Source organism: Neopsephotus bourkii, unplaced genomic scaffold, assembly GCF_033783945.1.
Source record: "Neopsephotus bourkii isolate Nb327-2 ecotype Australia unplaced genomic scaffold, CSIRO-AGI_Nbou_v1 NB_1423, whole genome shotgun sequence".
Taxonomy (NCBI): Eukaryota; Metazoa; Chordata; class Aves; order Psittaciformes; family Psittacidae; genus Neopsephotus; species Neopsephotus bourkii.
In genome coordinates, this window is record NW_026901900.1 from 1,590,766 (window position 1) to 1,604,296 (window position 13,531).

The 13,531-nt window shown below is 40.6% G+C and overlaps 1 protein-coding gene across 1 annotated transcript in view; it reads left to right on the top strand.

Annotated features, from left to right (window-relative positions):
* PTPRB (protein tyrosine phosphatase receptor type B) overlaps positions 1–13,531 on the top strand; it is a 64,845-nt gene that overhangs the window by 23,040 nt on the left and 28,274 nt on the right. Inside the window, exons 7-13 of the mRNA XM_061368007.1 lie at positions 1,564–1,827; positions 3,672–3,941; positions 5,085–5,345; positions 7,480–7,746; positions 9,085–9,348; positions 10,297–10,560; positions 11,507–11,770. Coding sequence (XP_061223991.1) covers positions 1,564–1,827; positions 3,672–3,941; positions 5,085–5,345; positions 7,480–7,746; positions 9,085–9,348; positions 10,297–10,560; positions 11,507–11,770 — 1,854 coding nt within the window. The remainder of the gene's footprint in view (positions 1–1,563; positions 1,828–3,671; positions 3,942–5,084; positions 5,346–7,479; positions 7,747–9,084; positions 9,349–10,296; positions 10,561–11,506; positions 11,771–13,531) is intronic.

The following is a 13,531-nucleotide window of genomic DNA, read 5'->3' on the forward strand; positions in this document are numbered from 1 at the left end:
GTATGATTTCAGAATTCATCACAACAGAACAAGAAGCTAAGACCATAATCTTAGTAATACCACAGGACATGTTAAAGAAAAATAAGCGATTTATATTAAAAGTGTATATTTCCAGACTTCAGTGGCTGAATTATCCTTGGCAGGTGTTTCTCTCCAAAGCCTATAGAGGGAATTAGAAACGCCATAGGCTTATTTAGTTCCCTAAGTTAGCACTGCAGCAAAGTTAGCTGCTAAATTAGCTTGTAGGGTGTCTGCAGCTAACTGCTTAATGTAGGCAACTTCATTAAGCATGTAAAGTTCAGTGTTAACAGTCTGAGCCAAAGTGCGCTAATACCACCTCATATCTGCGAAAGAGGTCCATCTGACTCCTGCATGAACTTCGGTGAATTTAGGCAGTGTGTGGACTGGTTATTTCACAGGACTGAAAACAGTTTAGCTTCATGTTTCTTACTTAGTTGAGTGGGAGATGTAAAGTTTGTGAATTTTGCAAGAAATATTTTCTATGACTGCTTTTCTCTGGATTTCAAAATAGCTGCACTTCTGAAAAGGAAGTGAAAAAAACTAGAGTAGGTTAAGAACTTTAAAATTAGATGTTGGGTTGTTCAGTTATTTGGGTTTGGTTATTTTTTCACAGAGAAGTATTGATTTACAGAAGCAGAGTTTTAGAAGTTAAGTTTTTTTTTCCAGGAAGATTTTTCAAGATAGAGTTCTGTGGTCATAAAGATAAAATAATACCCTGCTATAGTCCAATGGTTAAAACACTGTTGTAAGCAATAACAGGGTCGTGCCTTTGCTTTCCTTAATTTCTAGTAAACATAAGGTGCAGTTTCTCCTACAGAAATCTCATCATGTAAATATAATTTGACATTAAGTGAATAATATTGTGATATCTAGGACATACAGATGAATGCTGTTGTCATCTATCATTGCCTGTCCTAGTGTTCATACTCTTGTTTCATTGTATTTCTTTAGATTTTTTTCTTTCTTCTTCTTGTGGGGTGCATAAACTTTAAATATCACAGGTTTTATCAGAATATAAAAGCGCTCCATCTATCTTGCAGCACAGTCTTCCATTTCATACCTAGCATGCCCAGACCCTTAGAAGTGAAAATACTGGAGGTGGCTATGCTTTTCTTTGGTGGATCGCTTGAATGAAAGAGTTTTGATTCCAGTTCTACCAACGCAATTGGATTCCAGTTCAGTTCTACACTGGTGTAAATCAGGCATAGCTCCAATAATGCTGTAATGTTTACTCTACAAAAATGTACACAGGCATCTGTGTTCTTAGGAGCATGTGTTTGGTCTGTTTCATAGTTAAAATGACTAGTGTGCAGACATGGCTAATAGATTTTCTATTACATGAAGCAGGAGTGGCATTGTAATAGGTGTCACTCTTAGCAGTACACTGTCTGAAACAGGGTTGGGTAGTTTCACTGTTCAGGCAAAATCAGTCACACTCCCTCTCATAGAACTATTCAAAACCAAAACTTTACTATTACAGTTTGGAGGCAGTAAGTCTTATATGTTCTGTGGTGAAATTATTTTATTCTCATTTTTTTTTAGTCCCAGCTGAAGTCTTAGATTTGACAGTGACTAACGATGACAGCTCAGATGCTTTAAAAGTTAAGTGGCGAAGACCTTCAGGAAACCTTGATTTCTATAATATCACTCTGTCTCATCTTGGATCAGTTAAAGAAGTCAAAACTCTACAGCCACCAGTCACAGAGACTCACTTTGACAAGCTAACTCCAGGACGTCTCTATCAGGTTACTGCCCGCACAGTCAGTGGTGAACTGTTCACTGATCAGATGGCAACTGGCAGGACATGTAAGTCTTCTTCTGCTTCAGTAGGACCACTGTAACCAACATTATTTTTGCCTACGTTGGCCTTGTAGAAAATCGTTTTAGGAGACAAAATGATTTGGATTCCAGGCAAAATAAGATAAAAAGCACAATATTGTTCCAGGAGCACCCCTTCCTGACTCTCTGGCAACAGTTAATCTGACAGCCAAAAGCAGCTCCAGCATAGCTTGGGAGCAGGCAACATAATGCGTTTTGGACCTTATAGTTGGGTGGGTCTGTTAAAAAGACTGTTCCACACTACTACACTTCTGTCCAACTTTGTTATATTAAATTCAACTCAGCATAGTGTATAAAACGAGTTAAATTATGGGGAAGTCTGCATGTAGTCAAATTGTTAACAGATTTTTAAGTAATTTTGCAAGGTCTAAATATCCCTTTCTCCAGACATAAATCTACAAATAGGAAAAGATTAGGTCTTGGCTTTCTTCATTACTAACAGCATGGATTAAGGAAGGCATGTGGCAACCTGGGTAGAGCTGGGTATTTTGGTTTTTGATCTTTTTCAGAAGTATAATTTTCTTTGAGATATCTCTTGTATGAGTTCTAAACCTGAAAAATCCTGGCATAGTTCTCCCACAGTGTTACTGACCACAAAGTCATCATCTCCACACCAGCCTAGCCCAGGCAGAATTTAGATGGAAAAAAAATACATGTAAGTGAAGAATACGTGCATAAGTTGTTGGTAGTCTCAGAACCAAAAATTACATATGTGTATGTGAGAGAGAGAAGGAGAGAGTATTTTTAGAGACTATCTATCATCTACAACTAAACGTCTCATGTGAAAGACTCATGCTTGACGTATCTAGGTGCTACCCCATTATCAGTGCAGGCTGGAAGAGAGGTGGAAAGCCTTTCATGTCCAGTAAGTGCAAAGCTGAGCTGGTCATATGCATGTCTTTTTTTTTTGTTTGTTTAGCCTACCACTGAAGGCCTTTAAGATTACAGTTTGCATCTGAAGGGAGAGCTTCAGGCCCTCACTCAAACCTCTGACCCTCAAATTTGTGACCTAGATCCAGTACATTCAAAGTCAGGGATCTAAAAGTCCTTTTTCCAAGGATGGTGATCATGTGCAACTCCTTCCCATGACTTTTCCATAGCTACCAAAAGCTTTGAAAACAGACGCTTTGTGTCTAAAAGATAAATTTGTAAATCCGGGCTGCCATGTCTAAAAATACTGAAGGGTTTAGACTGTTAGGACCCTAACTCACAGAGTCAGGTGCCCAAGAACATAATCCACATCACTGTGTATTGAGAGGGTGCCTACAGCAGCAGAACCTGCTGAGGATGTAAATTCAGGACCCTGGAAGTGGAGGACAGGACAAAGTAGTTGTTTTAATAGACCTCAGTTTGAGCCTCAGTGCCTAAGGAGGGCCTAGGACATACAAGGCCTTTGTGGAAAGAAGCCATTAGGCTGCTGAGACCAGAATTTGGCCCATAGTGACTGAAGTTTTGGCCTTAGCTTTGAGAAATTGATTCACGGTCTGTAAATGTCCAGGAAACAATAGGGCAGCTAACTGGAAACTGCAGATGTGTCCTAGAAGTGCAAGGGAAGATTTTGCCACCCTGATAAGAAGAGTTCCCCATTTCATATCAAAAACCAACAGTAAAAAGTGAGCGGTTTGTGTGGGAAAGAGTAAAAATTATCTTTAAAATGAATGCCAACCTTCGTAACAAGATACCTCACATTGCTCAGCTGAGCCAAGTGCTTCTGCAGTAGCTGTGCTGCGAGACAGGTTTTGCCACTGCGCACTTACATCTTAGCAGGAATGCCCCACTTCAGAATTACTCTCTCAGTCTCTCTATTTCAGTTCCACAGAAGGTTTCTGAGCTGAAAGCCGGTGCTGGTGACTGGCTGAGGTCTCTGCGGGTGAAGTGGCTGCCCCCTGCGGGAGACTGGGAGAGGTACCACCTCCTCCTGTGGAACCGCTCGGCCCTGGTGCTCAACACCACGCTAGAGAAGGACACCAGCGAGTACCTCATCCACGACGTGGGCCTCATCCCGGGGAGACAGTACAGTGTGGACCTCTTCGTGGAGAGTGGTGATCTGCAGAGCAAGACTAGCTGCACAGGGAGAACAGGTCAGTGTGCTTGCCTGGGAAGTGTGAGAGTGCAAAGTGTTCAGCTGGGGTTTGTGGGCAATGAGAAAGAAAAGTATAGCAGAATCCACAGGTGAATTTTCACTATTAATACAGGGAAAAAGAGCTCCCTTGTAGACAAGAGAAATAATTCTTCTTAGTAGTTCTGAGAAAGCTTTCAGGGTTATTTTTGTGGCAAATATTTTGTTAATAAAAGCCTTGGGAATTATATTCTATATATGATATAGGTTATTCTATATGCCATCATGACTGAAACATTACACTACATATACAACATTTCACTGTTGTATACTGTAGCTGATAGAGCAAGGCACATTGTCATCTTGCCTATCTTGATGCACATTACAAGTAATTTAAGTTTGTAGGTAGTGTTAGTTTTAATTGACACAGCTAAGTGATTCGAACATGGTCCAATAAATAATATCCAGCCCTAGGTGTCTCACAGCTGCTTGATCCACAGTTATGTACATAATGTATCTATTATGAAGCATAGATATTAGGCCCCATTCTGTCTTAATTTTCGGTTATATAGATCAACAGTCTTGGAAAGTGAGTTGTATTTCAGTGTAACAGGGACAAAATAAACAGATGCCCTCTGTGTGTATGTGTGCACACAGAGAAATTTACTGTTTTCTTTCCTTTATACCACTGTAAGTTTGGAGTGTCTGCCAACTTGACTGAGATACGAACCAGTGCAAAATCAGTGTCACCCTGATCAGATAATTTGCATGCTTGTTTGTTACAACTAAATTGGTGTAGGTCTGGTTTACGGTACAAATGTTTTATATTGCTGTTTAGCACCCACACTTCAAGAGGAAGCTCACTGACTTCACTGCATTTCCATTCATACTAAAATATGTATCCTGACACAAGCTTAAACCTAAGCATTACAGCCATAATGCTGAAGGCTGCTGCTACAGCCCTTTACTGAAAGAGTAGCACAAATACTAGGTTTGTAACATTGGCTTCTTAGAAAAAGGTAAAGAATCTCCTCTTGGTTACAAATACTCTGTTGCTGTTACAATTCTGTCTTACAGAGCAGATTCCTTAACAGCAGCTCGAGATATGACATGTGTGTTCACTACAAACTCCTGTTCTCACTGAGATATTTGTGTACTTTTACAGCTCCAGAGCCTGTTCTCCAGCTCCGTGTGAAACATGCTAATGAATCTTCACTTAGTGTCATGTGGATGACCCCTGTTGCGGAATGGGACAGCTATGTGGTTTCACTAGGAGACAGGGATCTCACTGTCATCAAAAAAGGGCTTGCAAAAGAAGCTAAGGAATTCACTTTCACTGACTTGGTACCTGGAAGAAAATACACAGCCACAATCACTACTATTAGTGGGAGTTTAAGCAACTGGACTTCAGTGGAAGGAAGAACAGGTACCATCCTGTCAAACTATTTTAATCTTTACTCCTGTTGACCATTAACAACTTTCTTTATTTTGTAGTGAGCTGAATAAACTGTGTCTAAAGTATTGAATTTATGTTTGTTTCCTCAGTAGGAAACTTACGTTTCCAAGTCTCTCATTTCTGACTGTCAGTTATCTTGCAGTATTTACTTAAGGTTTTGGGGAAATGGTTATGTAATTCCTGGCAAAACAGGTTTCTGAAATACTGTGTCACATTTGATCAATCTATGTTACCGCAAGTTTCCATATAAGAAGAACAATTTTCACTGGGTATCTTCAGGAAGGTCACTTCCTTGATTCAAAGCATTCATCATCTTTAAAAAAACCAAACACCACCACACAGGAAAATGTTGCTTTAGGGGGAGCATAGCAAGATTGACAGACACAAAACATATGTGACCTTGAAAAGGTATTTTGAATCTGTCCGCTCTTCTGATTGCAGAATCTGTGTCTCTTACTTAGGATGATGGCTATGATACAAGGAAGGTCCTATTCCCACCCCCTGCAGGGTGCTAATTTTATGCATGTGTGCAAGTTATAAACCATATGTGTTGCTTTACTCTGTTTGACTTTTGCATTCTCCAGTGCAAGCAAGTCTTAAAATGTAGCTCCGGTCTGGCAAAGCACAGGGAAAAACAAGCTGCTGCTGTGAATCTAATCCTGCCTATGGCTTGATAGTGGTCCTTACTCAAATGTTGTAAGTCCTTCCAAGGGCTGAAAAGTTTAACTTACACTTTCATTTCTCTGCTGTGTGATGAGATAGCTGGTATTCCACTTCCTTCTGCCTTATGCCCCTTTAGAAGGCCTATTTAGGCATAAAGGTTGCAGTGTCCCGCTTAACTAGTATGAATCAGGCAGGGATATCATGTCACTATTACATTCAAAGTGATAAAGAATTAAAATCAACGAATTTGAACATAGGTATTAATAAGCATTCCAAACCTCTCAATCTTCATTGCAATAGGATGGCTTACTAGGCTTGCAAAATATTGCTGTAAATATGACAGAAAAAGGTCTTACATGCATCCTAGATTGGTCAGCTTCTGATGAAGCCTGAGGTATTACTAAAAATGCCTGTAGCACAGGAGTGTGACACTTCAGTGTCTTGTTAGAGCTTTCTGTATTATGACAGTGTTATAAAACAGGTGGGATTTTTTTACACTTTTTTTAGCTATGTGCTTTACTGTCTAGCTTTTGTTAATGATATCAAATACTGTGTGTGCAGAAAGGCTGATATAAAACAAGAGAAGAAGCTTGCAATAACGTTCTGTAAAATAAGAGCATGCTTTATTTCAGTTGTGCTTGGTCATGTAAGCAGCACTACTTAGAAAGAAGTAACTGTATTTCCTTGCTTTGACCAAATACTGTCAAATAAAAAAGAATTATTTGAGGTAAAATCTGTGCAAGGTGATACATTCCTTTGGTTCTGTCCTTTTCATTCTTGTCCTGGCTAAGTTTACCAGCTTGTATTTAGATAAATGTTATGTTTGTTTTTTTAGTCTTTTGATGCTAGAAAAGGTAGTGTCCTGCAAATCTTCCGATGTAAAAAGTAAAACCAAAACCATCCAGTTACTTCCGAAAGTAAAGGGTCTGACACTTCTGAGGTATAGATGACTGTGCCCGAGGTGTTCAGGAAAATAGTTTGCCATTTAACAGGAATGAGAGATGGGGTGTAGGAGAATAAATGGGGTCTAACAGGAATGAGAGATGGGGAATAGGAGAGGAAAGGGAAAATGAAAGTCACAGTATTTAAAAGTCATCAAATCCCCAAGTGACTTCCTAAATTGTTGGCTTTTGTTTAATGGTATTTATAAAATCCAATTTCTTCCAGTTCCCTGATATTGAATCATTGTGGTCTGACTGGGAAAAGCTGTGCTAAAGCCTGAAAGGCCTTTCTGTGCCTTAGATAGTTTCCCATAGACCGCATCCCATCAGACAGGAAGCAGTCCACAGTTAGATTATTTTTAGTCCTGTTGAGTCTGGCTGCAAATTGGAACGTTCTTTTGATGCACTTCCTCAATGTGACTAAACTTGGGTTATTGGGGGGGATTTGTTTTATTTTATTTTGTTTCTCCTCAGTAACATTATGACAATTTTCTTTGCAGTGCCAGCCCAAGTGACAGGTCTGACCGTGGCAAGTCAGGGATCAACCAACAGCTTGTTCACCAACTGGACCAGAGCACTGGGAGATGTAGACTCATACCAAGTGCTACTGATTCATGAGAATGTTGTCATTAAAAATGAGACTGTTCCCAGTGAAACCAACAGATATCACTTCTATCCCCTGAAACCTGGAGGACTCTATTCAGTTGTTGTCACCACTGTCAGTGGGGGAATATCTTCAAGGCAAACGATCACAGAAGGGAGGACAGGTAAAAAGGAAAATACCCCAGCATGTGTTTTGTCAGTTCCTAAAAGCTTAATTTATTGAAGAGAATAGTCTTGTGATTAAGCCATTGCACTGAACATTCAGAAATACAGGAGTTTCAGCCATATAATTCCTGTATGTGACCTCAGGCACACTGTGGGTCCGGATTCATGTTAGCATAGCTCCCTAAGGAGCTAACTCTCCTGCCTACACCATGAACTCAGTACAGCAGGACCACTCTGTAGTGAAGACTAAAATAGGCCCTGAAAGTGATGTACAGCTATGGTAGCTGAATCACCCCTAGGAAGGGACTTTCTTGTTCCATTGACTAGATGGCAGCATAGGGTGATTGCTCCTTAGGTACACAAATTAGCTGCTTAAAGGTGCCGAGGTAAATTGTGTCTCAGTCTCTTACAACCCATTCTTTTCCTCCAGTCCAACATTCAAGAAAGTCCACCAGGGTTAATGACTCATTATGAAGCCCTTCTATACTGCATAAGACAGGCTTTACTTTTGCATCAAATTCTGTAAGTGTAATGACTCATGAAATGTAAGACCAGTCCTTTGGGTATTTAAATAGAGGGAAATATTGACAGGACAGTGCAATTTCACCCTTTATGTGAATTTGGCAAAGGCTGGACATTCTGCAGCTTGCTCCAGTGTTCTTCCTGAACTATTTTCAGGTGAAAACAACAACCCAAAAAAAACCCCAAACAAACAACAACAACAAAAACAAACAGAAAAAAACCCCCACAATTCCAGAAGAATAATACTAAAAGGCCTAAAGTACATAAACGTATTTTGTAAGATCTGTTTTTTTTTTTTTACTCTGACGGCTGATGGCTTGTCCCTCTAACTGAGGTAAGTCAGTTCAGTCAATCAGAATCCAGTGAAAATGTGAAAGTTCATTGTGATTAAGGTCTGCTTCATTCTGACAGTTCTGTACCAGAGTGATGGTATTTCTGACAATGCGGAGGCTTTGATCTCGCCCTGCTGCTTTGAGAAACAAATTTCATTCATGTTTTGGCCACTAGGCGTCAGAGAACTCACTGTAAATGACACATTCTGCTATGGGCTTCAATTTCATGCAAGCCTTAACAGTTATTGCTGCTACTGATGAATGGCAACTTGAAAGGATAACTCATCTCCTGGGACTTTAGAAGTGCTGAGATTGTGCCACCAAAGGCAATTTCCTTCACTATATTCAGAAAAGCAGACAAGTGTTGCTGAGCTTCTCAGGAGTCCCAGACTGCTTATTTTGCAGGGCAACATTCCAGGCATTCTGACAACAATAGGAATTGGGTAGTTAAAGCCCTCTTGGTTTTTCCTCTTTGTTGCACAGTTCCTTCCAGCGTGACTGGAGTAACAGTAAATAACTCTGGTCGCAGTGACTACCTCAGTGTTTCTTGGCTGCCAGCTTCTGGAGATGTAGACAGTTATTTGGTAACACTCTCTCACGATGACCAGATCGTTCAGACTCTCACCGTTTCCAAATCCTTCAGTGAATGCTCCTTCAGCAGCCTTACTCCTGGGACACTTTACAACGTGATGATAACCACGAAGAGTGGGAAGTATGAAAATTACTCCTTCAGCCAGGAGCGAACAGGTAAAGAGAGCCTCAGAGCAAATCCAGTCACCATAATGACTTTGTATAGCCATTATCAATGATCTATCAGTATCTAACCAAACTGGGATGGGTGAGTAGGGATTGGAGGGTCAAACTACAAAATTAAAGCTTTACAGACTTAATTTTATCCTTAATCCCCTAGTGCTGTTTTATGTCATAAAATTACTTTAGCATGAATAAAAGTCACATGTCAGTCCTTGTGAGTAAAAATAAATCATGTATCAATTTTAGCTCAAATCACTTTCCTGCTTTTAACATCTCCAGTTGGCTCTCCCAAGTATACCCTGTAGAGCATCCCAGCCACCCCCAATTACTCAAGTACTGAAAGAATGGGATGGATTAGGCTAACTACCAAAATATTTGAAAGGTGTCACATAAATAAATAACACCCATATCTGTGGTTTTGGTCATGCAGTGTTCAAGAAGGTTATATCAGGAATAGAAAAGTTTCAGAAAAGGGTGGCAATAGTGATGGAAAACCTCTTAAAACTTCCTCAAAGGCTGAAAAGACTTGGTAAACCAGTAAAATGGAAGAAAGATGGTAAGGGGTGTTAAAATGACAGAGTGTAAAGTTAATGTAATTTTAGTCTTCTCATAATGTAAGTGAAAATCCAAGAGACAGACATTTAAATGGGAAGCAAATTCAAGATTAGTGCGAACCTGTGGAACTCACTGCTATAAGCAAAGCTGACGAAGTTCCAAAAGACCAAAAACTGGAAAGGCAAACCATTGTTACATGACATAAAGCAGCCTGGAAGTGGCAGTTACTATTTTAGAGGCTAGGGTATTGCTTAAATCCACACTGTGGTCTTTTTGCAACTTCTTAGAAAAGTCTGGTAATTACCACAAATACAGTCCACTACAGCAGCTCCCATTACTTCAGGAAGTTATTGCTTTCTGAATCTTTAATTGTGGTTTTTCTTTCAGTCCCTTCAAGTGTTCAGGGACTTACTGTCAGCAATTCAGCCAGAAGTGACTACTTGAAGGTGTCCTGGTTACATGCCTCTGGATATTTTGATAATTATGAAGTGATCATCAAGAACAACAATGATTTCATCCAAACAAAAAGTGTCCCAAAGGATGAAAATGAATGTGTGTTCACTAATCTGGTCCCAGGGAGGCAATACAGTGTCACAGTCAGCACAAGGAGTGGAAAATATGAAACAAGTGAAAGAGTCTATGGTAGAACAAGTAAGTAAGCACCCTGGAAGCATCTTGAGATGCTCCAGGATTTTTTCTGTTTACCATAGCTGGCCTAAAAATCTCATATGATTTTAACACAGAATGTTGAGTGTGACTCTTTGAATGTGTGCCATTCCAAATACTTATTTAGTTTATGACCAATGTTTAAGTTACAGATATACAGAACACAAAAGAAGAGATCTGTGCTGTGAACTTGGAAAGTAAATCTTGAAATATGGAAAAATTAAATAGAGTGTACAGATTTTCGCATATACTTAGTATTTATGCTTAAACTATGCCAGAATGTACACAACAGGTTTTTTTATGGTCATGGAAATGTATAAGGAAAAAGAAAGGCTAGACCTCACACTCCTCAAATTACTCCAAGAACTGGAGTTGGAGAGCATGGGGCAGGAATGGTAAAGTGACTACCTGTGAGCCAGAAAGGACCTGAATGCAGTCTGCCTGTCTTCACCTAGCACTACATGTAAGCTAATGAGCCATGCTAAGAAACTGAATTTATTAACACAGATGTAGCACTGGGCAAAAATAACCGACCTGTGTCTGGCAGGAGTTTGGAACTGTTCAGAGGGGTGCTGCAGCATATAGATGGATTGCCTTGGGTCTCTGCTAGCTCAGGCCTCTTTGTACAACATTTGTTGTACATGCAGATCCTACTCAACTTTTGTTGGCTATGCAGATTCTCTGCAGGCTCCATTATTACCCATTTATTATTTTTATGGTGATAGTTTGTGGACTCAGTGTTCTGAAATGGGACCTTCTGGGGTTAGATACCGTGCAAGCCACAAACAGTAGCCCTTGTAAATAAGTGCCATCTACTGCTTCTCCTAGGGAACTGAATGAAAAGTTTTAGTGCTGGAGCATGGCACCAGAGCTGTTATCTTTTTGTTGTGATCTGTTAATAAGTACTGAATAGTTTTCTATCTTTCTTCAGTGCCGGAGTCAGTGAAGGAACTGACTCTTAGTAACAGGAGCACAGAAGATCTGCAGGTAACTTGGTCAAAGGCTGAGGGCGATGTTGATAAGTATGAGATTCAGCTGCTCTTCAATGATATGAAGATCTTCCCACCTATTTTCCTTGGGAACACCATTGAGGAGTATTGGTTCACAGCTTTGACTCCAGGACGTCTGTACAAAATTCTTGTCTTGACCATCAGTGGAGATGCACAACGTGCTACTTTCATAGAAGGCCTGACAAGTAAGAAATAATATGATATTTAGAGGAAAGAATGAGGCATATAAAATTAAGAGTGAACCATGATCTTATCTGAGCTCCTGTAATACTGGCACAATGATGGTATATCTCATTGAAAATCACACTAGTACTTAAGCCAATTTGATCTGTGCTTAATAAACAAGTGTCACAGCTACCAACAGCATCCTCGCAGCTAAATTGAGGAAGCGTGGTCTGGATGATCGGGTAGTGAGGTGGACTGTGAACTGGCTGAAGGAGAGAAGCCAGAGAGTTGTAGTCTATGGGGCGGAGTCTAGCTGGAGGCCTGTATCTAGTGGAGTGCCTCAAGGGTCAGTACTGGGACCAGTATTATTTAATATATTCATCAATGATTTAGATGAGGGAATTGAGTGTACTATCAGCAAGTTTGCTGATGACACTAAACTGGGAGGAGTGGCCGACACGCCAGAAGGCTGTGCTGCCATTCAGTGAGACCTGGACAGGCTGGAGAGATGGGCAGGGAATAACCTGATGAAATATAACAAGGGAAAGTGTAGAGTCCTGCATCTGGGCAGGAACAACCCCAGGTTCCAGTATAGATTGGGGAACGACCTGTTAGAAAGCAGTGTAGGGGAGAGGGACCTGGGGGTCCTGGTGGACGACAGGGTGACCATGAGCCGACACTGTGCCCTTGTGGCCAAGAAGGCCAATGGCATCCTGGGGTGTATTAGAAGGGGGGTGGTTAGTAGGTCGAGAGAGGTCCTCCTTCCCCTCTACTTAGCCCTGGTGAGACCTCATCTGGAATATTGTGTCCAGTTCTGGGCCCCTCAGTTTAAGAAGGACAGGGACCTGCTGGAGAGAGTCCAGCGCAGGGCAACTAAGATGATTAAGGGAGTGGAGCATCTCCCTTATGAGGAAAGACTGAGGGAGCTGGGTCTCTATAGTTTGGAGAAGAGGAGATTGAGGGGTGACCTTATTAGTGCATATAAATATATAAAGGGGGAGTGTCACGAGGATGGAGCCAGGCTCTTCTCAGTGGCAAACAATGATAGGACAAGGGGCAATGGGTGCAAACTGGAACACAAGAGGTTCCACTTAAACTTGAGAAGAAACTTCTTCTCAGTGAGGGTGACAGAACACTGGAACAGGCTGCCCAGAGGGGTTGTGGAGTCTTCTTCTCTGGAGACATTCAAAACCCGCCTGGACACGTTCCTGTGTAACCTTATCTAGGTGTTCCTGCTCCGGCAGGGGGATTGGACTAGATGATCTTTTGAGGTCCCTTTCAATCTATAACATACTGTGATACTGTGATATTTGGCAGATAATCTAATTTGTTGCATAGGAATAGTATTGAGATGTCAGTGCTGGGTTTCTGTTATTCCCATGATGCCAGTTGTTTGCTTAGTATCTCTAGCTAAATAACTTAAGCTGTTTTACACCTCTTTTTTACCCACCTGAAGTGAATGGGTGTGATTATAACTGCAAAATGGCTAACTAAGTGGCTAGCAAATTAGTTAGCAAAAATTAGTTAGCAAAAGTGGCTAACTAAAATGTCTCTGATTTTCCAAGGTGTATCTAAAGCATTATTTGGAAAACAGGCAGGTTACCCAGACAAAAGAACATAGAAGCTTCTTTCTGTTTTACTTATGTTTTATTTACTTTTGTTCCTATAAAGTCATAACTGCTTTTCTAAAATGGCACAATCCTACACAAATGTCTTCAGCTTTACCTGTATTTACCTGTGATTGAAATGACTTGTACATGGAGATGCTCTTTGTCCTTTGA